This window comes from Arctopsyche grandis, chromosome 12 (assembly GCF_051622035.1).
Source record: "Arctopsyche grandis isolate Sample6627 chromosome 12, ASM5162203v2, whole genome shotgun sequence".
NCBI lineage: Eukaryota > Metazoa > Arthropoda > Insecta > Trichoptera > Hydropsychidae > Arctopsyche > Arctopsyche grandis.
In genome coordinates this window covers 9,875,099-9,897,090 of record NC_135366.1, presented here as the reverse complement: position 1 = coordinate 9,897,090, position 21,992 = coordinate 9,875,099, and the positions used below count along the sequence as shown (strand labels likewise).

Sequence of the window (21,992 nt, the reverse complement as noted above, 5' to 3'; positions counted from 1 at the left end):
GCCAAACACCAATTAAGATATAAAGCCGCCATATAAATTTACATCCAAGTACACGGTTCTTTTTGATTTCGCTTTAAAATTTATAATCGAAACAAAAAATAAAAGGCGAATCCACCACACACATTTAACGATTGAACTACTTGTCATCGACGCTCACATAAAGATCGCGTTATATGAGCGAGATAATTCGATCTACTTAACAAGAGAAGGGATCGATAAATTAGCGGGCTGCAGGTTGAAATTTGGTTTTAATAACATTTATCCTTAAAATGTCGTTATAACCAGAGAGGCAGTAAATTTCTAAAAATGTAATCGTTTATTAATAATTCAACATTTTTTATGTTCCTTTCAAATTTATTACATCTTATATTTATATAATCAACTTATCGAAACCTCATGACTGTATCAGTACAAGAAGGTACTCAAAAATGGTTTTGATTTTAAAAATGAGTTGGTCAATAAAACACTCATAACTCAATAATCTTCAAAGGACGTAATACCCTTACATTAATATTCCCGTGCAAGCAGTAAGTGACGTAAGTTTGTGGAGTTCCACATTTGCTTTGAGAAATGAAAAAAATGTTGAAATAAGAATACACATTACGTTGAATGGGGGGGGGGGAGCCTTTTAAAATGTGATTAAATTATGAAAGTGTAAATATGTACATACATACATCGCCTACACAAAAAAAAACGGTCAAAAAAAGCTTGTTTGAAAAATGAATTGAAGTCAATTGGAAAATACAGATAGATTTATTTAAGATTTAATTCATATCATAAACGATAAAAAAAAATCATATTCATTAAATAAACTTTAATGAATATGAAGCCACTGATAGAATATGAGACAGTCTATTCAAGTCAATTAACTTTCAGGAGAAAGTGACATTATATTGACGCAGGTAATATAAAATTCAGAACTGTTACGGGATGACCTTTTCAAATACAGTATGAATCTCATTCGGCAGAATTATTGCACTGGGTAAAAGTGTTGAAGTTCGAAGTCGTCGCCGATTCTGCTGGGTCCCCGAAATGATTCGACAGCCGCGCCTTGCACCACCTTAATTCCTTATCAATCGTAAAGTTCGCTTTGAAATTAAGACATTTTGAAATTAAGGAGGCATCGGGTCGTTGATATAATAACGCTCGGGACAGTATAATGACGCGCGTATCAGAGGTGGGTTCCGAGCGCGGGGGGTCCCTTATCTTTATGGTCATCCGACAGTCGGGGGTCCCTCGGTGACCGCGGTCGGGGGCCGGCTACCGATGTCACACAATCGTCACCATCGTCTAATTGAGTGAAAAGTGATAACGTGGCAGTTCCGAGGATGCCATGAACCCAACACTTGAAGTTGCAATAACGCGTGTAAAGGATGTGTGCCCATATTGAGAAACTGTTGTCTAGCAATATATTATTTTGACGAATGTCAATTAAAATTAATTACCGGATCACATGTACATATGTATGTATGTATAAAATGGTAGAAAAAATAATGACCTTTATTTAAAAATCAAATCTAAATGTATCCTAAAAAAAGTCAAGATGGAACGTGTCGAAATTGCATAGAATATTGTTAGTTGAAATAATGCGTAGAAGTTTAAAAAAATGAGAAAAATATTTTCCAATTTGTAGATTTATTTTTTTGTTATATATTTTAATTTAAATTCTAAAATAGTCAATTTTTTTGTCAAATTTTTTTGTCAATTTATTGTCATTTTATAAGCAAGATTAATTTTATTAAGTAAGATATTTGAAAATGTAAGCCCAAAAAATAAAAAATAAAAATCAATGGGCAAGTTTTTACTTCTGTTTAAGATTAGAAAATGGATCGTTGCAAAGAAGTTGGCTGTAATATTTAATACGGCAAGTGATTATTTTTGACGAAAGCATATTTGAGTAATTTATAATACTTAGTATGGATACACAATGAGACATGGCAAATATAAAATACCACAACTAGTAAAAAATAGTCATGCTTGTGTATAAAGAGTAAAATAATGTTAAAATAAGTATAAAAATACTTTACTTTGAAGGTTGAATATGTATGTGTGTATGTAATTCAGTTAAGAGGGGGTTGAAAGATGTTGTATGTATTACGAATGTTGTTTGACGTTTTCTCGTTGTTAATTGAGTGACGGGAGAATTTACCATCGCGCGATAATAAAACGCAGGAAGGTTTCTAATTAAGATAAATGTGTGTTTTCCATTAACTTTCTTGCGTTTTTCGGGTTAATCGTATCTGTTGCGGCGGTGGACTCGTTCATTTGTTTTATGTGCATTTTATTTGGGTCCGCTTCCTGCGACCCGCCGTAATTTAAAAGGCATTTCAGATAAAGATGAACATAACGCGGTTGATATGATGCTGGACGGACGGATGGACACACATCACCCCTGCGACTGGTTCCCCCTCGACTTCGTTCTTATCTCGAAAGGTTGGCCGAGGGAACAAAACGACACAATCGATTAATATTATCTTAATTTGGACACCCCGAATTACAAAGTGATTCGTGCGAACCGAATCGAGTCTGTATTACTCTGACCGGCACTATTTCACTATTATATTACAATCTTATACTACAATAATACGACGACTTAAAATATATAAATAAGTAAATATTTCTTTATAGAACTGCAACCTTATAATTTACAAATGTGCTCTTTTTGTACAGATCTTGGCGTTTGTCCGTATTTTGTACAACCGGAAATTGTACAAAAAAATAAAACGTCAGTTTTCATATAAGGCGCCAAACGCAATTGCGATTTTCTGTCGGGCGATCGTTTTTTCGGGCGACGCAACTATCGCACAAAAATATTACGGTGCACGCGACTAAATTTGTCAAATTTAAATAATTTATATTTTAAATATTATTTAAATCCCACAAATTATAATTATTCTAGAAGATAAAATTAAAATCATTAGGTACATCTCTTTATTAGTCAGAGGCTTCTAAAAGGACTATGTATTTCATAGAATTCATCTCGATTTGATAAGTCATCCCAAGAAATTTATCAAATCAATGGTTCGACACTCTTCGTTACGTACTCAAGTGCGACTAAGCTGCAGCAAATACGCGCGGGTTCATATGACGTGACGTGATTATTTTGTGACAATTACGTTGCTCGTAGAGGCCAGTTGTATATTTTTAGTAGCTGCGATTTTTTGTTCGCATGTGCGTGCGGTCGTCCTTAAACCTGTGTGTTCTATTTTTGCGACTAAGTGATCGCACGACAAATAAAAATCGTAAGTGCGTTTTGGGGCCTTACTGTTAGTTTTTAGGACCGCTGAAAATATAATAAAAGCTTTTGAATTTAATGGAAATAACCCTTAAATATTGAAACTGTCTCTACCAATCTTATACTATTAAACTAACAGTTCTTGTATTGTTTAATTTTATCTTGACAACGGGGCAAAGGATTTTAATGAAATGAGGTGAAATGTAATACTGATTTGCATGAACTAATAATATATATAAAAACGGACGTGATGTATGTATGTACATACATGTTTGTGGGTATGTGGCGGACGCATCAACCAATAACCAACTTCTGATATTGAGCACATAATGACAGATGACGTCAGCGTGAGATACGCTGCTTGGGAGTGTGCATACATACACACATCTACGATGACACACACGTACACATTCATTCATCATTTCGAACGAGTGAACGGATTAGATCGAGGAGCGTGTAATGCACGCACTAAACTTTTTCTATTAATACGCGCGCGCGCGCCTATAAAATTACCTTACATTATATTTATTATATAAATAAATAATAAAATTAACTTTATTTTAATTCGTGTACCAATTTCTTTGCGAAACCACCCGTTGAAATCAACGAGCACAACACTAGTATTATAATAAAATATATTAAAAAATAGTAATACACGAATTAATTAATGTTTAACTCCTTGACCACGCCCATTGCGATTTTGAATTACTCTCAATTACCAAGAGATAAATGATTTTCCAGATACTATTTAACTATTTGAGATCGTCAAAATACATATATAGCTATAACTTAACAATTTTGAAAATGGCTCTGTATTTAAATTCAATATTTTTGAGACCACAATCAAATTATACAAAATCTAAAATACATACTTATGTATTTCGATGTATTAATTTTAGGCAAACGTTTTCAGTAGGAAAAAATTGTGTATTATTTAAATTGAAAATAATGATGTCAATTAATACATTTGCCAACTTCTAATACGAAGCATTTGGATCCAGAAGATGAAGGAAAATTATTTCTTATATTAATTAATTTCATATCTAATCAACCTGGCAACCTTTCATGGAACCTACATATGGTAATGTGTGTATAATTGAAAATAAATAATAATTACCTTTGAGTAGTATTCTGCGCATACTTCTGCGCTGTGCTGTGCAATTCCAGTGGCGCGCGCGAAACTGGTAGCCACACTCCTTCACCCCCTTGGCCTGTCCGCGAGCCACCTGCTTGAGAAGCTCTGTCTCGTTCCGGCAGATGTCCGCCAGCTTGCCGCGCATCTTGCGAGCCTTCTTGCAGACCATCCACGGGTCCATCACCACGTGGCTACCTGTGGCCCTGCATCACAAACACAACACACGTCAGCAATCCATAATCGTTACGACGCGCGTGTAAACACACCTCGTCGACACAACACATAAAGCACATGTATACATCATCGCGCGTGCACGTCAGCTGCTTCTTCACCTGTATGTACATACATACTATGTATGTGTGCAAATACTATCATCTAGCCGAAATCTATTTTTCAGAAAAAAAAAACACTTCAAAAATTCATATCAGAATACCGATCTGAATTACAAGTACACGATACGAACTCGTACGGAAGTTGAAGGTTTTTCATGGAATTTTCCGAACTTTACGCGCGATTTTCCGAATTTTATTTCATTTAAATAAATATCGACAGTATTATATATGTTAAAATTCGACACTTACAGGTTAATATGTTAAAATTCGACAGTAAGCAGGGCCGCTGAGAGGAATTCCGGGCCTTGGAAAAATAATTCCATGCCCTATGAAAAACCAAAAAAAATCTTATAGATATATTATTAATATGCAAAAAATCTATCAGAACTATTAGAAGAATGCCTATGTATATCTTAAATGCTAAGAAAATATGATATAACAGGTACAATTTCACAAAGAAGGCGCGAATCGAAGAATAATCAACATATATAGCATTACAGAACTAAATTAGCAATATCGATCAGTCGAACGTCCCAACACGGGGCCCCTCAAATAGTCTGGGCCCTGGAAATTTCAGCCCAGTTTCTCCCTCCCCCCCTCTCAGAACCCGTTCATATAAGTATTATATATGTTAAAATAAACTTTAAGTAGTAGTAAACTTTATGAAGGGCTCACTTTAAAATTGTATATGAGTGATTTTCATTGTAAGCATTGTATAATGTAAAGAACTACATATCCATGTATCTATTATATAAATCGCTACAAAATAAATTAAAATATGGATTGAAATTTAACAAATCGATCGCTGAGAGACTGAAATAATAATAGAGGATGTTTAATTTGACCAACAAGTGATTATTATTAACAGATACTGATAAAGTTGTCGAGCAAGTACTTGACTTGAAGTATTTCATCTTCAATTCTACTATCGCAACAAATATATTTGCGGGATTATATTTATAGTAAATTTAAGATATCATAAACACGTCGTCGAAATCGATCAACCGGAAGTGGTGAGAATCGATCAACCGGCACACATTAAAACGCCAAATTCTAAATGAAATATACAGAAAAATAAACAAATTAAAAATTTCCTGCAACCGATTCTGTGTATATTAATTTCGCGAACAGGTAACGATGCGTTGTTCTCAAATATTGAGGCGGTTGCACCGACACCGCTATCTGTACATTCACCGCAACTGCGAAAACGCAAAAAAAAAAAACCACACCGACTGACTGACGATACGGTAAACAAATCTCCGTTCGCGATAACGTAAACAAATATTTCGCGGATTTTTCTCTGTAAAATTTGGGTGTCTAGGCGCGTGTCGATTGACGATTGACGCAAGAAAGTTACGCGCGGGCCGCGTCTGGACGTCCGTCTCGCCTCTTACGAGAGTCTAGCATCTCTCGAGAAATCTCGCCGAAATCCCGGATGCCGAATCGATATTCCGTCGACGAATCGGCCAGGTTTTTTCGAGTGTGTATGTGTGTGTGTGTTTTTGTTTGGCGCCAGTGATGGGGTGAGTGACGCATCCCAGCCCGCCGGCCCGCTGACGGATCATTTGTAAACATTGAGAGTTTTAATACCCGATCGGTGTGATTACTTAATGGCCTCATTAGGGCGTGTGGCGTCAGGTCTTGGTTGGTCTTGGCCCCTGTGAAAACAGCGATCCGTAAGGTCTAGCGGGCCTTTAATTGATCCATCCTGACCTTCCGTAGTCGATGTTCGAAACCATTAATTACGCCAGCCGACACGCGGTTATAGGGTTATTAGCGCTGTTAGATTTATTTTATACTACTACGGAATTTAAGAGAAGAAGAGGGTTGTTAAAAAACAAACGTGTTCGAGTGTGAATTAAATAAAAATAAAATTTCATGTTTTTTGTAATAAAAAATCAAACGAGAAGGATGATTGATGAAAACATGAAGATAAGCGAAAACTATCAAAAAATCTCATTCAAAAAAGAAACTTTGTTGTTTTATTTAAGATTAGTCAAGTAAGTTATATTACAATTTAGATTCATTAAGAAAATACAATACAAACAATAAAAATTTTACTTATTAACTCAAATATGGAATATTTCTATACTTTTGAATGAACAGTAATTCTACATAGGTACATACATATGTAGACATATATCAAATAAAACAAAGTAGACATAATAGATTTATTTGAAAGATTTTATATGAATCAAGATGTGCGATAGTATATCGGAAAGGAGAAGAAGGGCCAAGATCAAGATCAGGTTTAAATTTACTGTCCGTCTGTGAGCGTTAAACCATCGACGAAACGATTTGTGCAAACAATTTATAGAATCGACGGAAACGCTTTCAAATAATTTATATATTTTGACTGAAAATCAAAACTTGCTTTATTTCTGACATCTACATACGTATTTACATGTGCGAGAAAAAAAATGCGAAAATTTACAAAGTTCTATCGAAGTGTGTAAAAATTTATTTAAATTTCACATTGTTTAGACAAAAAATGCGATCCTTTTATTATTTTAGAAAACTGTTCCATCTATTTTAGCGCAAAGCATCGATACTGTTTCTGTTTGCTTATTCTAATGTGCGATGCTTAACCCCACATCAAAGAGATCGCCAACGTAAACAATATCTTTGTTCAATATTTTTTAATAATATGGCGAGATTCACGGAAGCGTGGACCAATTCCGACGTGAAACCCGTTAAAAAAACCCGTCGATTTCGATGAGGGCTTCTGATGCAAAAAAGGCAGAAAGTTCTTCGGCCACGGTGGATACATTACATACATATTATATAAGCAAACTATGGGAAAGCAGTTGTTCGCGGTTGACGTTAAACGTTCCGTTGTCGCCAGGAACAATTCAATGTAAATGTCCATTAACGTACGGCGCGTCCCGGTCCGGCGGCATTCCTCGTCAGCATCGCCATCAGCGTTCACAGCATTGGAAGAAAGAATGATAGAAAAATGGTGACGAGGACCTATAAATCGGCCACGAGTGATTGGGACGCCGTTACCGACGTTAACGCGAGACAGCTTCATGCAAAGTGCCGTGTTTCATTGTTCGCGGCCAATTTGCATAGGAGAGAGCCTTTAAAATGCTCCTGGATTGGGAAAGAGGTTGTCAACCGCCGACGCGCGCGCTCGATTCTGTGTCCGAGGGTTGACAACCCAAAAGGTTGACACACAACCTTCTACGACTCAAACTTAACTATAAGTTCAAACAAATTTTATTTGTAGTATGTAAATTTTATTTGTAGTCTATACATACATATATGTAATGGCATGTCAACTAATATAAAAAAAAATTAAAATGCTTTGGCAATCAACTTATTGCCGAGTTAATCTGCTTCTCATATTTATACAATGAATATTGAAAGTGTCAAATGCGTGTTGTATTTATATATCTATTACAGGGCGGTGGAGTCCAATTTGAATGATTTTAGTAAGATTGACTTTTATTGCCAACGAATAAAACTATTAGCAATAAAAATAAAAGTGATAAAAGGAATAAAAAAAACCACTAAAATTGACATGCTACCCAATTTATTGAATTATTGGAAATGAAATCTTATAAATAAATAGTAAGTGCATTCATAATTCAATAAGTGCATTTAATAAAAAAATGATAGTTTTATGAAAACAAAAAAGTCTGAGTCCGACTCCGACTCTGCCTCCACAGCCCTGATATATGTTTGTTTTATATAAATATGGTTTTTAATTTTGAAGACTTAATGATTGTACCCTTCATGTCATATAGGCGATTATTTTGAAAACATTTTATATATGAATAAAAACTAGGAAATAAACAGATAAGCACACACTATTTTTATGATTTGAAAACATTTTTTTAGAAGAAAATACAAATGGGTATCATACAAAAAATAATAATCTTTTATACCGATTATAGACCCATTCAGCTTAGTCAATTTTTTTAATTTAAATTTGTATTAATTTAGTGACAATTGACAAACCATCTGGCTACCCACCCTTCTTATATTATTGGAGCTTACTTCAAATGGACTTGATAAACAAATGTGATGTATATAAATTTAGCATGGCAAAGGTTATCAACCCCTGTTTGCATACAATGCTGCTATCAATTAGATATCGGATGCCGCGTCAAATGCTCAACAACGTACTTTATTGGTTAAGTGATGCCGTGAACTCGTGCGGCAACCGGCCGCAATAAATTTACTGTTGCGGCTTCGGTAACTCATTTACATACCCATTTGCTGTAAAACGACACGATATACACTAATATATTATATTATATTATGAGCGCGCAAAAACGTCGATTATCCGCCGACGGACTTTTACCCGGCGGGTTTCTCGATTTTCTCGACAAATCGGTCGATCGCAATTTTTCACCGGCTTTCTCCGGTGTCCGGTGACCGCTATCGATCGGCGTCGGATCAATCGCAGATAAATCCAGCGGCGGTGGTGAGATCTGTCTGCAAATTCCAACGGCGGCCGCCGACAGGCCGGCCCTGCCACCAACGATTTATGGCCCTTGCCAATTGACGAACTGTCCAAAGACAGTTGTCTTTTCGCTTCGATATTTCAAAATGCGCCTTTTGACCGTCCCCAACTGCGCACGATCGGCAAAAATTTACAATTCACACAATTAAAATACCGATACCGACAAATATAATGATACACTTCATTAATATATGTACATATTATATTTATACAACTATTGCAAACATATGCAACTACATATTGCAATGAAATATTGAAAAAAAATCGAAAATTTAAAAATTGATAAATAAGCAATAAGTATAAAATTCTCGTTAAGGGATATGTATATACATACATATGTATATAATTAATAAAATAGCATGCCATTTATAAGCATACACACATACTACAACTACATATGTATATTTGAATGATAGTATTTGATTTGTTTATATATAAGATAAAACAATTAGTATAGTTAATATAAAATTTGTAAAAAAATTGCTGTGTGAATCAACAAGTTTTCACACAAATAATGTGATGTAAATGCATTTCAATACAATGTTCATGTATCTATATTTTTTTAAATAATCAGCAAAGAAAATATATTGGCATCGAATATCAAACGTCAATTGTGCAAAAACCATGGGAAGAAATCCGAAATATTCCTCGCTTGCTTCGCCGAATTTGATATCGACTTTTCCGAATTACAATACCGTATTTATTGCCTATTGCAAAAGTGGATATCGATACGAGTGCAAGTCCCGTTTGCAAATTCGATCTCGTCGGTTCGTGTCCGTCTGTATGTATGTATGTATATCGAGAGTCACGCCGACTGACTACTCCGTGGCCATCATCAGGTCGCTGACAAATCGCAATCGACTGTTTACATCTCGTCCCCGCGAACCCAAGTGTCCCGTATTTGGCCCCGTCGCGATTCCAGTATTGAAATTATCCCGGGAACCAGAGTCGTCTCCTGCGGACCGCGAATAAATGCATAAAATACGCATTATTCCCCGCTCGCAAACACGATGCATTTGAATTCGCAGTGTTGAGATTTGAACGCTTGTTTTGATGCACTCGTAAAAAATCTGATATATCGACAGCGCACAGGACTGACTGTCAATACTACAAATTATTTTTTTAATACACAATACTCGCATCAAAAACATATTTTATGTACCGGATTTAATTAACACGAACAAACATACTACGTATAAACAACCATTTTAAAGTAAAGAATCTGCATCAAAAATGCAAGACTCCAATTACGTACGATGTTTGTGAATAAATAAATTGTGAAGCATTTTAACGAGCTGTTTTTACATACTACCTATTTAATTGAATTCGTATAAAATACAAATAAAAAATTAAAATATAATTATATAATTCTTATTATCATGGTCACATTGATTTTAATACAAAATATCAACTTTTATAAAAATACACATGTACATACATACATACATATATGATATATATATATATATATATATATATATATATATATATATATATATATATATATATATATATATATATATATATATATATATATATATATATATATATATATATATATATATATATATATATATATATATATATATTACAATATTTTTAAGCGTACCATTTATCGGCCCGGCAAATAAATGCCCTTGTGTAAAATAGCTCGCACGACATATTTGGCTTGCAATCTATCTCGAATGATAGATTGCACATCAGATGACGGGTAACCTTAGGCGAGTTTAATAAGGCAAGATTCGATAAGTTCCGAATCTTGCCTTATTAAACTCGCCAGAAAGATCCAACTCAATTTTAATAATTACCATTTTAATAATTGCAACTGTGCACATCGAAAGGCTACTCGTCATCTGATGTGCAATCTATCATTCGAGAAGAAGACGAGAATTGCGTTTAAGCTGCCATCCAGTTTATCTGTCGTTGTCTGTCTGATGATTGTCGAGCGCTTGCACAGCACCGCCCATTTGACGTTTGATTTGCCGGGCGAACGCCGATTCTGTCGTGCGAGCTATTTTAGTCTGTTAATTTGACATTAAATATCGTTTTGACATTTGTCGTGTAATTTATTTTACAGCCGTGCCAAAAATATTATCGTTTTAATTCTACAATTGAAAAAATGTTAAAAACATTAAAATAAAAGTTCAAATTTCACGGTCACGATTAGACAAATTCGATACCAACGGATTTATAATTATTTTTAAAACTAACACTACGCGGATTAAACTACATATAAATTGAAAAAAAAAAAAAAAAATTTAACACGTCCTCGATACAAATACCGAATATTCTTAGACCCAGTTTCGACCGACAATTTTGAAACATTCAAACAGGTCGATTTGTACAATGTACGTTTCTTTGCACTCCGTTTATGGTCTATAATTATTATGTGAGATATTTATTAACGACATGTGTGTGTGTGTGTGTGTGTGTGTGTGTGTGTGTGTGTGTGTGTGTGTGTGTGTACAAGTACATACGTATGTATGTACATATATTAATGTATAATATGTATTCTCAAGCGTATGTTTACCCATAAGCACATGCGAGTACTGCATAAACATGTGTTCGACACATGTGTGCATGTGTGGGTGTATTATTGTCAGCTGATTGGAGCGTTGTTCGCCAGTGGCGATCCTTATTGGCAATCATCGAGGTGACCCCTCCCCCTATTGTCGCCCCCCACGCTACACTCGCGTTCACGCCCTTTTACCTGGCTTTTTTTAATTTAATTTATATCACCGATGTTCAAAATATATCTACGCACCTATTATATACGTTATAGCGTATATTCGATTCGGAACGATGCAAGCATACCGCGAGAAATATGTCGTTTCGGACTTTTTGAAATATGTAAGTGGGTTTGGTTCATAGGTTCATAATTTAAAAAAAATTAATTTAAAAATAAATTGTAATATCTAGAAATTTTACTAAAACATTGTGTATATATACCCACAAATATTGACTGGATTATAAAAACTGGAAAGATAATTAGTATTGGTACATTGAATGGAGCAATTATTTGCATGGAGCCGTAGAACTTCATTCAAAGTACCATAAATCTAAGTCTTGATAGTAAACTGAATAAAAAATAAAGTAGTGTGTTCGACTATTATTTGAATTGAACTTCAGATTTCATATTCTACATAAAAAGACTCCATTGTGACTAATATGAAAATAATATAAGTAGTTAATAAGGCCTTAATTATGTACATTTGGAAGAAAATACAGGTAGGTACACATTTATGTCGGGTGTATGTTATGATTAGTCACCGGAGCCTGAGGGGGCCGTGTATTGTTCAAAGGTTGTAAATGCATTGTTAAAGGTTTTCCGAACAATGGATAGCACTGTGACTATCCTGGATACCTCTAGTTATGATTAAGCTTCGGCGCTCACTAGAGAGCAAAAAAAAGGTTAACAATAGAAATTGACAATAGTGAACCCATTTATCAAGCTGAGCGCCGAAGCTTGGCTATGATCAGAGTTCGGCAGACAAGTTGCTTTTGCCCACAAAAAATGGTTCACTATTGTCAATTACTATTGTCCTACAAAGCTATAGAGCAAAAAAGTTAACAATAGTAATCGACAATAGTGAACCACTTTTTGTGGGCAAAATCAAATTGTCCGCCGATCTTTGGTTATGATAACTTGTTAAATGAAATGTTGTGAAATACGGTATATTGCCAAACATATTAATTTATTAATTCACCACCGAACAGATCATACAGTTGCTTTCAATTAAGATTTTGAAAGTAATTTTCGAACTAAACGTTAATAAATGTAAATATATACATACATTACATATTGTGCTTGAAATATCAAGAAGTAATAGAAAATGTAACACCTTTGAATGTTTTTCTACAAACGGACGAAATATAAATAAGTTCGCATTGAAATGGCACCGAAGCTAATGCAGAATAGAGTTAGTAAAGAAAACCTAAACATATGGAAGTTAAATAGATAATAACGAAAATGTTTGAAAGTTCACTGTAAAAAGTGAGAATACGAAAGCATTTGATATGCCTATTGTACTTGGGTATATGTGGATGGTGGAAGTCTGAGGATGATGATGATTATATATGTATATACATACACATACAGTATATTTATATGTTTGTGAATTATATACATACATATGTACATATATCGTGGTTGGTATGGGGCAAAAAATCGGAGGGACTCGATCGCTTCGAATATTGTTAGTTATTCGGAGATGCGTTCGAAAATAAAATGTCGTATTGAAATTCGATTGATAAAAAGCGTATTCGATTATGCTGTTTTAGCATGAATACGCAACCATTTTTTTGCTGATTGAAGTCTCTCCTCGGTCACACAATGGGGACGACGCGTCGGTGGTTGACCCTATCGGCGTCCCGTGGATCTGGAATCTCGATGCCAAATTTGGAATTTGATACGAAGCGGGGAATAATAGATTAAATCGCCCGAAAAGAAAACATGTAAACGATCAATATATGAAAATACATATAACATAAGTAAAATTAATGGCAGTTTATTACGAAAATTTGTTAGTTCACATACTAAAAAGCTGCTGAAAGAAATGCGTATACAAATTTCCATGTCCCGAGATATACTATGTCTGCATACTAATTTGAGAATAAATGTGTACTACATACCGAATAAATTTATATTATAATAATTTATAGCCAAAGGTGGATTAAATTTAATACGGTTTTATGTTATAATCTTAAGTAGAGGGTTCGACTGTTTTTCGGCATCGTAAAACTTGCCTCGAAATCTTCTCGTATTAAATGGTGCAATTTGGACGCGTAACGACACCGTTTGAAGTTTATACGGAACGGGGACAGCGAGACCCATCTTTTCTTTATCAAATATATTTTTTAAATGCCATACATAAATGTCGAATCGGGCATGTAACGTTCAAATTGACCAACAAGGATGCCTTCATATTCGCTCTATTGGCCAATGCCAAATATATGTATATAAAAAATACACAAAAACATTCGTCAAATTAAGTGGATCTCTTGTCGAGTTCGGGTTCAGACTGTGTTTCTTAGTAGTCTCTTTCACGTAGTATGAACCCGGAATATTTGACAATAAGTCTATTGTGTGCGTTCAGCGTTACTAAGCACTAAACATTGTATAATATTTAGTGCAAGATTTAGTACCATTTAATTTTCTCACATTTAACAAACGTACACAACAGTCTTGGAAGAGATTCCATACAATTATGAAAATTGAGACGAACTATTTAACGCACATTATCAATGACTAGATTTTTAAGAAACGACTCGTTCGTTCGTTCATTATACATATGTATGTACGTAAGGAGGGGGAAGCATCTTTTGGTGCACGTCTTTCGTTCAGATGACTTCATTAAATCAAGCTGACCAATAACACGATATCTTCATAAAGGCCTTCGTGAGACTGTAGAAGTGGTTTGGCGAGCCCGAAAGGAGGCCCGACTCGATTTCATACTAAATACACAAATGAGGCATAAAAATTCCCAAACGTAGCGCGATACTCCCCCCCCCCCCTCCCTACTCTAAGCGGTTACTTTCTATCGCGTGCAATCGAGTGAGAGAATCAATTTAATTTTGAATTTTCAATCTGACAAGTGTGTCATAATCATTGCGACGATTGAATGAGAGTCTGTAGTAAGTGCAAGTGGAACGACATTGCGTGATAAATTAAATTTGTACCACTAGTTAACTCTGCTAATTGACCGCTCGGTAAATGGAATGATCGTTCATTTAGATCTAAGCTCGGTAATCATTGACGCACGATAACTATAGTCGCGTGTTTCCAAAACTACATACACTCACCATTATCCAAGAATCTAAAACTGAGAGAGGTTCTTTTGGCTTTTTTTTATCAATGACATCTTCCAAGAAATGAAAGAAACTTCGTGCTTTTTTTAAAAAACGTATGTAAATTCATTACCCATTTCACTTTTCATCTAAGATTTGCAACATTTTCCGATGTAAATTTTTGTTATTAACATTTGATGATGTTTGAAGATCAAAACTAATATACGTATCGTAAATATATTACTTTTATATATTTTTTTAAGTTTATTTTTAAACTAATAGAAGCATACGTTCTGTAGAACGTTCTCTCAAAAGTCTGAGCTGAAATTCCTGTTCTTTTAAACTGTATTTAAAAACAATTTATACATACATATGTATGTAGGTATATAAAATAAATATACGAATTAGTTGTATAATGTGAAATATTCAACGAGCTTAAATCTATCGAATCATTAGTTTGGAAGACATTACTGTGCTGATTGAAGTCATTTAACTGTGGAGTTAATGATCAAATAAGCATTTACATACATATGTACATAAGTGTATAATCTATAATATTACAAAACATGAAAAAGCAATTTTGCATTCAGCGTGTAGTTTGCATGAACTTAACGAGCGTAATATTCGCTTCCTAGTTTACGCTTGTGGGAACTAATGAAACGATGCATTCACGAATGCACTTTATCTGTTGGTACATACTTACTTACACATGTACATATGTATGTATGTGTTTGTGTACTTGTGCAGAATGCGCTCAATTAAAACTGGCGAAAATTATCAATTCATCTCGACTTCCTGGTTTGACTACAACTGCGATAACTGTTCAATCTTTTGAAATGGGAATTTGAAAAGAAATCATATCAGACTATCTATCACATTAATAAATGTAATGAAACGTATTGAGCCAGATATATGTATAATTATTTTTAGATTTTGAGAAGAGACCTGAACGCGTGGAGTTTAATGATCAAATTTAGTTTCGTTAATTTTTTTTACTGGTAGGTCTATTGAAATATAAAATTATTCGCAAACTATTATGCACATAGTACATGTGTACATCAACAGTCTATCTACTATTTACCACATACAGTGCCACCGTGCGTACTCACGTTCGCCGTATTAAACGCCCCATTAGACTGACAACGCGACCCGTCCGAGATTGAGCCGTGCGCGCTCACAATATTCTCCATATAGAATTACGTCATGTTTCGTAATCAATATTAAAATCGTGAACCGCGTTAACAATCCCATAGCGTTGTTACAGATGTATATAATTATTTATTTACAAATGTTAACATTTGCTCGCGGCGGGAGGTGAATAGCAGATCAACAAACGTTCTCACAGCACGCGCTCATAATACGCCTTATAAATATATAGACTTATCTAACCCACCTATGTATGTGTAATATATCGACACAACACACGTAGATACGCGAGTTTCAGTTTATTTGTACACAGCCACCGTCTTAGTAGACGCTTCAAAAAACAAAACAAAAAAAAAAATCGACCAATTTCGAAAATTCACACTCGAAACGAAGAGACGACGGACTTGAGCGAAAACAAAAACAACGGAAAAGAAGAGCGTAAAAAATAAAATTGTTAGTAAGAAAAAAGACGCGATGCAGTGTTGCAGTGCGTGGTGAGATAACGACGAAGAGTGACGGTGCGCCTGTGATTTATTGCCGTCAGCAAACAGCGGGGCCGGCTGTCAACCTGGGCTACCTGTCGCCGCCGTTCACCTGTTGTTATCTGCCACTCGGTATCTGGACTCTGACAACAGCCCTGACCCCCCCACACCCACCCTCACATTCAGTTATATGTAGTTGAAGTTGAAGCTGCCGTTGCCGTTGTTTATGACAACGCGGAAAATCTCGCGTTAACGAATCGACGAACGCTTGCTCGCCCGATGAGGAAAATCTTAAGCCACTTTCTTCGTGCCGGCTATGGAAAATGCGAAGATTTATCGCGCGTTAACGTGTCGTATCGCACATCGAGAATATGGCGATAGAAAACAAATCAGTATAAATGGATGCAAAAATTACCACTCAATACGATCGATCTGACACATTCAGGTCTTCAAATTATATATTGGACTAAATAATTAATGTATTTATTTTTAATGTATTAAGCAGATAATTAATGTAATTTAATGTATTAATGTATTTATTTTTAATGTATAAGAGCAGATAATTAAAACTAGGATATGTAAAGAAAAGAGAATGTTTATGATTTAGAAAGGTGTATTTTATTGGAACGCTTTGAGCCAAACCATTGTATGATATAATATTTAAATAAATTTGCGCTAGATTTTTCAATTATAAAAAACCATTGGAATGATTCTAAATTAATACCAAAATTGGAATCAATAAATATCCAACTTCTCCAAATTTTTTTATGTTCATCGAAAAATCTGTCAAAGAAAAGAAAAAAAATCTTCATGTCAATAGTAATAATGTTTGGACACCGTTATTTAACCTTGGAATCAAGTAATAAATTGAGAGATGATAATTCTATGTACATACATATATTGCACTAAATATGTACATATTATATATACGTACAAAATACTAATGTTACAGTGAATCCATATTCTTCAGTGAAATTATACTTTCACTAGTAGACGTAAACTTTTGACAATTCAGTCGGTGAAAGCATACCACACAAATCAAGATATTGAAAACATGCTGTCAACTTGGATGCCAGACCGACGCAGCATCAATTGAAATGACTGAGGGCAGTTTTAATTTATGAAAAAAATTTATAAGTATGAAATATCATACTTAAATAAATTATGCGAAATATCACGATCGATTTGACGATCAAAAGTGGTGCTTTGGATCCCGAAGCACAGAATCATCCCAAATAAAAGCTTTTAAAAATAAGGCATTCCAATCAGGAATAAAACGGTCCTCATATGTAGCTGTATTTGGGAAAACCGCAAAAGTTGATCTAGCACCATCAAATCTGCCTTCTGATGTACATATGTAATTAAACATTTATAAACTGAATAAGATATCGAAAAGCTTTTGCTGCAGGTATAAGAAGAAGACACAACATTAAGAAGTGTTATAAGTAAATGTTAAGTATTCGGAATATGAATTCCCTAAAACGACAGTGAAAGTATACTTTCACTATCGTTGTCATCTGTGTTTATAAAATGAAATAAAAAAAAGACTGCTAGAATAACTATACGAGCATATCTCGAATCATGAAGTATGTCATTTCATTAGATTCGGTAAAATTAGCTACGTGCCTATTTTCGTCACAATTACAGAAACTGAAATTTCGTGACAATTATAGAAATCTTTGACTCTTAGAGTTACACGATGCAACCTTTGAGCGAATAAGACACGCATATTTTCCGAGAAATACATAGATAGACGACATCCAAACAGAAACTACCGGCTTTCAGTAATTTATTGCACGTTCCGCGAACCGAACGAAATACATACACAGCATTGGATCGAGATCAGAGGGAACTCGTCCGCGATATAGACGCTAACTGCGCAAGATAAAACTAACTGCACACGGCGACAAAACGAAAATCTTTTGATTTCGAAACTCGTCGGTAATCCGTCGCGAAGAGAGGACAGAGGTGATAACGAGCGGGCACAATGGCCGCCGCTCACGCTCAATATTGACGTCAATTATGCGCGTTAATTTGAACGCATTCGACGCGTGATGAAATGGCGATCGTAAAAAGGCTGAAAATTAATTAGCGAGTCCCTCGACATGTTTCAGTGTGGTCTCTCTTTCCTCTCTCTCTCTCCCCTCCAGCCGCAAGGTTCCCTAAATGCCGTTAATCAAATTAACGCCGATGCGCTAATGCGCTGCACATGTGCACGCACCTACCCGTACACTACACGCGCTTGCACACGTCGCGTGTCCTACCTGGTCTACCGCAGTCAAATACCAAATGAACTTCGTTCTTCACATGACTTTCTTTCTTTCTGAGAACTAGCCGACAATGTGGGTCGTCCATTTTTCTCATTGATGTATGACTGTCCTACGAACCGCTCAAGACTACAACGTTTTTAAATCGAGCTCGTGTCATATTATACATAGGTCAAATAATTACTACTGCTATCAGTATTATTATGACTTCTTTTTTTTGGCATTTTTATTAATATCTAATTTTTTTATTATGTATATGTGAAAATTTTTATAAATGGTTTATCTTTTAAATAATTATATTTTATTAAAACTATAAAATTGCCAAAAAAATAATAGAAATTTTGAATAAGTTTATTGAGACCCACTAAAATTATCTTTTGTACACATTTAAATTCAATAGAGCGAATATAATAGTGATTTATATGCTCTAAATGATTATTCAGATACTTATTCCCTATCAGCTAATTTTCATCTAATCATCAATGCTAAATACAAGATTTATCTTATTACAAAACTGTTGATCCCTATAAGAATTTTAATTTTAATATTTGCATATTCATGCATATCCAAAATGCAAATTTAAGAAAAAAAACGCATATCTGATAAAGTTCGAAGTGAAATTATATGATTTGACCAAACAGAATAGATATTATTATTGATAATACCGAAAATAGGTGTAAATCACTCGTTGGAATTTATTGATATGCATAATAGATGAAAAGTAAATCGCTAATTTTATCAATGAAATGTATGAATTGAGAACACACGATTCGTCACAAGCTAGTAAATAATCTCGGTATTTCCACATTTTGATTCAACTCCACATTGGTATTCCGTTGAACAAGCACATACCTACGCATGTGATTGATTTGACTTTTAATCAATTATCGTTTTTTTATCCCGCAAAAACGGAGAAAAAACTCTTAAGAGATTTTATACCATCGCGTGCGAATGAATAGAATATCACAAAGCTTAATTTCAACAACGGATCCTCAAAAAAACAACAACAATAAAAAATAAACAATAAAATAAAATCTTCACCATATACGTACGTGCACCGTAATAAATTTATAATGCGAATCTAAAACTGTGAGTTGTGTGGCGCACACAAATCAGGTTTTTTAAGATAGATTTGTGAAAATTTATCGCGTTACTAAAACCTATTATGTTCGTATAATAATATGTACAAATAAAACAAAAAAAAAAAACGTCTAAAAACATTACAAAGACGACGACACGACGTTAAAAAATAATTTTTTAACGATTTTATACGTGTTTTTAAAAATTATTTTCGAACGGCTTGATAAAATAAAAATCACACTTTTAATTTGTCAATTGGAAACTTACCATACTGAGCCAGTGATGGGGGCCAGAAATAACAAACAGGCGGCCACAAGGGCGGGCCGCATCCTCCCACCCTTACCTGAATCGCCCCATCGTTCGTCGTCCGCAAAATCAACTGAAACATACAGCGAAAAAAAACGAAATTAAACGCAACATACAAAAATCTTATCAATGCATCGAATCGAAGCGAATGAGAGAAGATTAAATAATAAAAAAAATAAAAATCAATTACTGCGGCTGTGGGTGAGGCATGAGCGGCGCGCGGGCCGAGATCAAAGGCGAGCTCATTGTTGCGCACAACGAAAGTAAGAGAGACCGTCTGTGCTAACGGTAGTCGGTTAAATCGGTCACTGTTACGACCCATTATATTAGTGAAGCCTCCTGGCCTAGAGGGTACGTTGAACCGAACCGGAAAAAGCAACGATAGCGAAAGGAGTCAGAAGAAACAGGTAGCAATATAGCACTTTTTTATGAGATTTTGATGAGATAGACAAAGGCGCCGACGCGCAGATATGTAAGATTGGCCGATACGAAAACCGTTTCTACCTAGAAACGCCAAATGCCGCGTGTAATTATGATGCCGTCTCGCACATCGAGCACACGAACACGAGGAGTGACCGAAAACCCGCCGAGAATACGAACATTTATCGTATATCACGTACTATCATAATGAACTAATGAAAGTGTTGCGGTACATTCATAATGCAACTAACATTCGGTGGGTAAGAGGAGTACAATGGAGCTGACATTTTATGCTCCAGTGTCGGTTTCTCAATCCGTTTGTATCGAAATATACTAGCATTAGAATTAATAAGATGCCCTTTAGATTCTACGTACAATATCTGATCTGGTACGTGTTGAAACGTTTTAAGACTTGCACAATAGCCTAGATGTCTATTATTCATAAGTAGGTAACTAACACACCGCAGTAGATCTCGAAATTTGGATGATTACGATAATCCCAACCATGAAAGTAGATGAATTAATAAATAGGTGTGCAAATCTAATCACACTATGTTAAATGGAAAACAAATTCATGTTTGTTGTTTAGAAATATTTAAAAAAAAGTTTGAGGAGCGTTGTTTAGTGAGATTGATTTATGATAAGTATACTTGAAGTACACAAGAAGGAAAATAAAAGGCATATTATGTGAACAATTTTAGATAAGGTAAGATGATTGTCGAATCAAGCTACGATAGAATCAGAATGAACCAGTAGTGGCGCTGGTATACTTTCTCTCCAAAAAGTATATACTCGTACAATATTCGTAGGCTAAAATATAAATAATTTATATTTACTATCATATTTATGTTATTGGTCGCTTAGATTGAATGAGTGAAGAATTTATGATAGGATTTTATGAGCTTAGATGAATCCAATGAAAGACTAATTAATTACAAGTACAGTGTGTCGTTGTCGAAGGTTAACAAACTTTCGCATAGACCGTTTTTAATTAATACAATTTTCCTTCTTGTTTTAGTCGTATCGTAAATTATATTACGAATGAGAGTTTAACAGCTTCAATCCATTACCAGGGAATTATTGAATAATTTACAAATGACCCATTCGACCTGTGTCAAATTTGATGTCACTATCGCAATATATTTGGATTAAGATATTATGACTCCATACAGAGGCTGTCAAAATTTGTGCAAAATACTATTATTATTATTATTATTGTTTTTTTCCTTACTCATACAGCAATAAATTAGTCTTATGATGAATATTTTCATTGAGATTTAGATCAAAAGTACAATAGACACCGTCGAAAAGGTATTGTGCATACTTAGAAA

The 21,992-nt window shown here is 34.7% G+C and overlaps 1 protein-coding gene across 1 annotated transcript in view; it reads right to left on the bottom strand.

Moving 5' to 3' along the window:
• The window catches only part of LOC143919808 (protein Wnt-6-like), a 32,325-nt gene extending 12,017 nt beyond the window's left edge, over nucleotides 1-20,308 (bottom strand). Inside the window, exons 1-2 of the mRNA XM_077442342.1 lie at nucleotides 20,203-20,308; nucleotides 4,353-4,573 (exon numbers count right to left, since the gene is read on the bottom strand). Of these exons, the coding sequence (XP_077298468.1) occupies nucleotides 4,353-4,573; nucleotides 20,203-20,264 (283 nt within the window). The 5' untranslated portion in view covers nucleotides 20,265-20,308. The remainder of the gene's footprint in view (nucleotides 1-4,352; nucleotides 4,574-20,202) is intronic.
• Nucleotides 20,309-21,992: the final 1,684 nt, after the last annotated feature.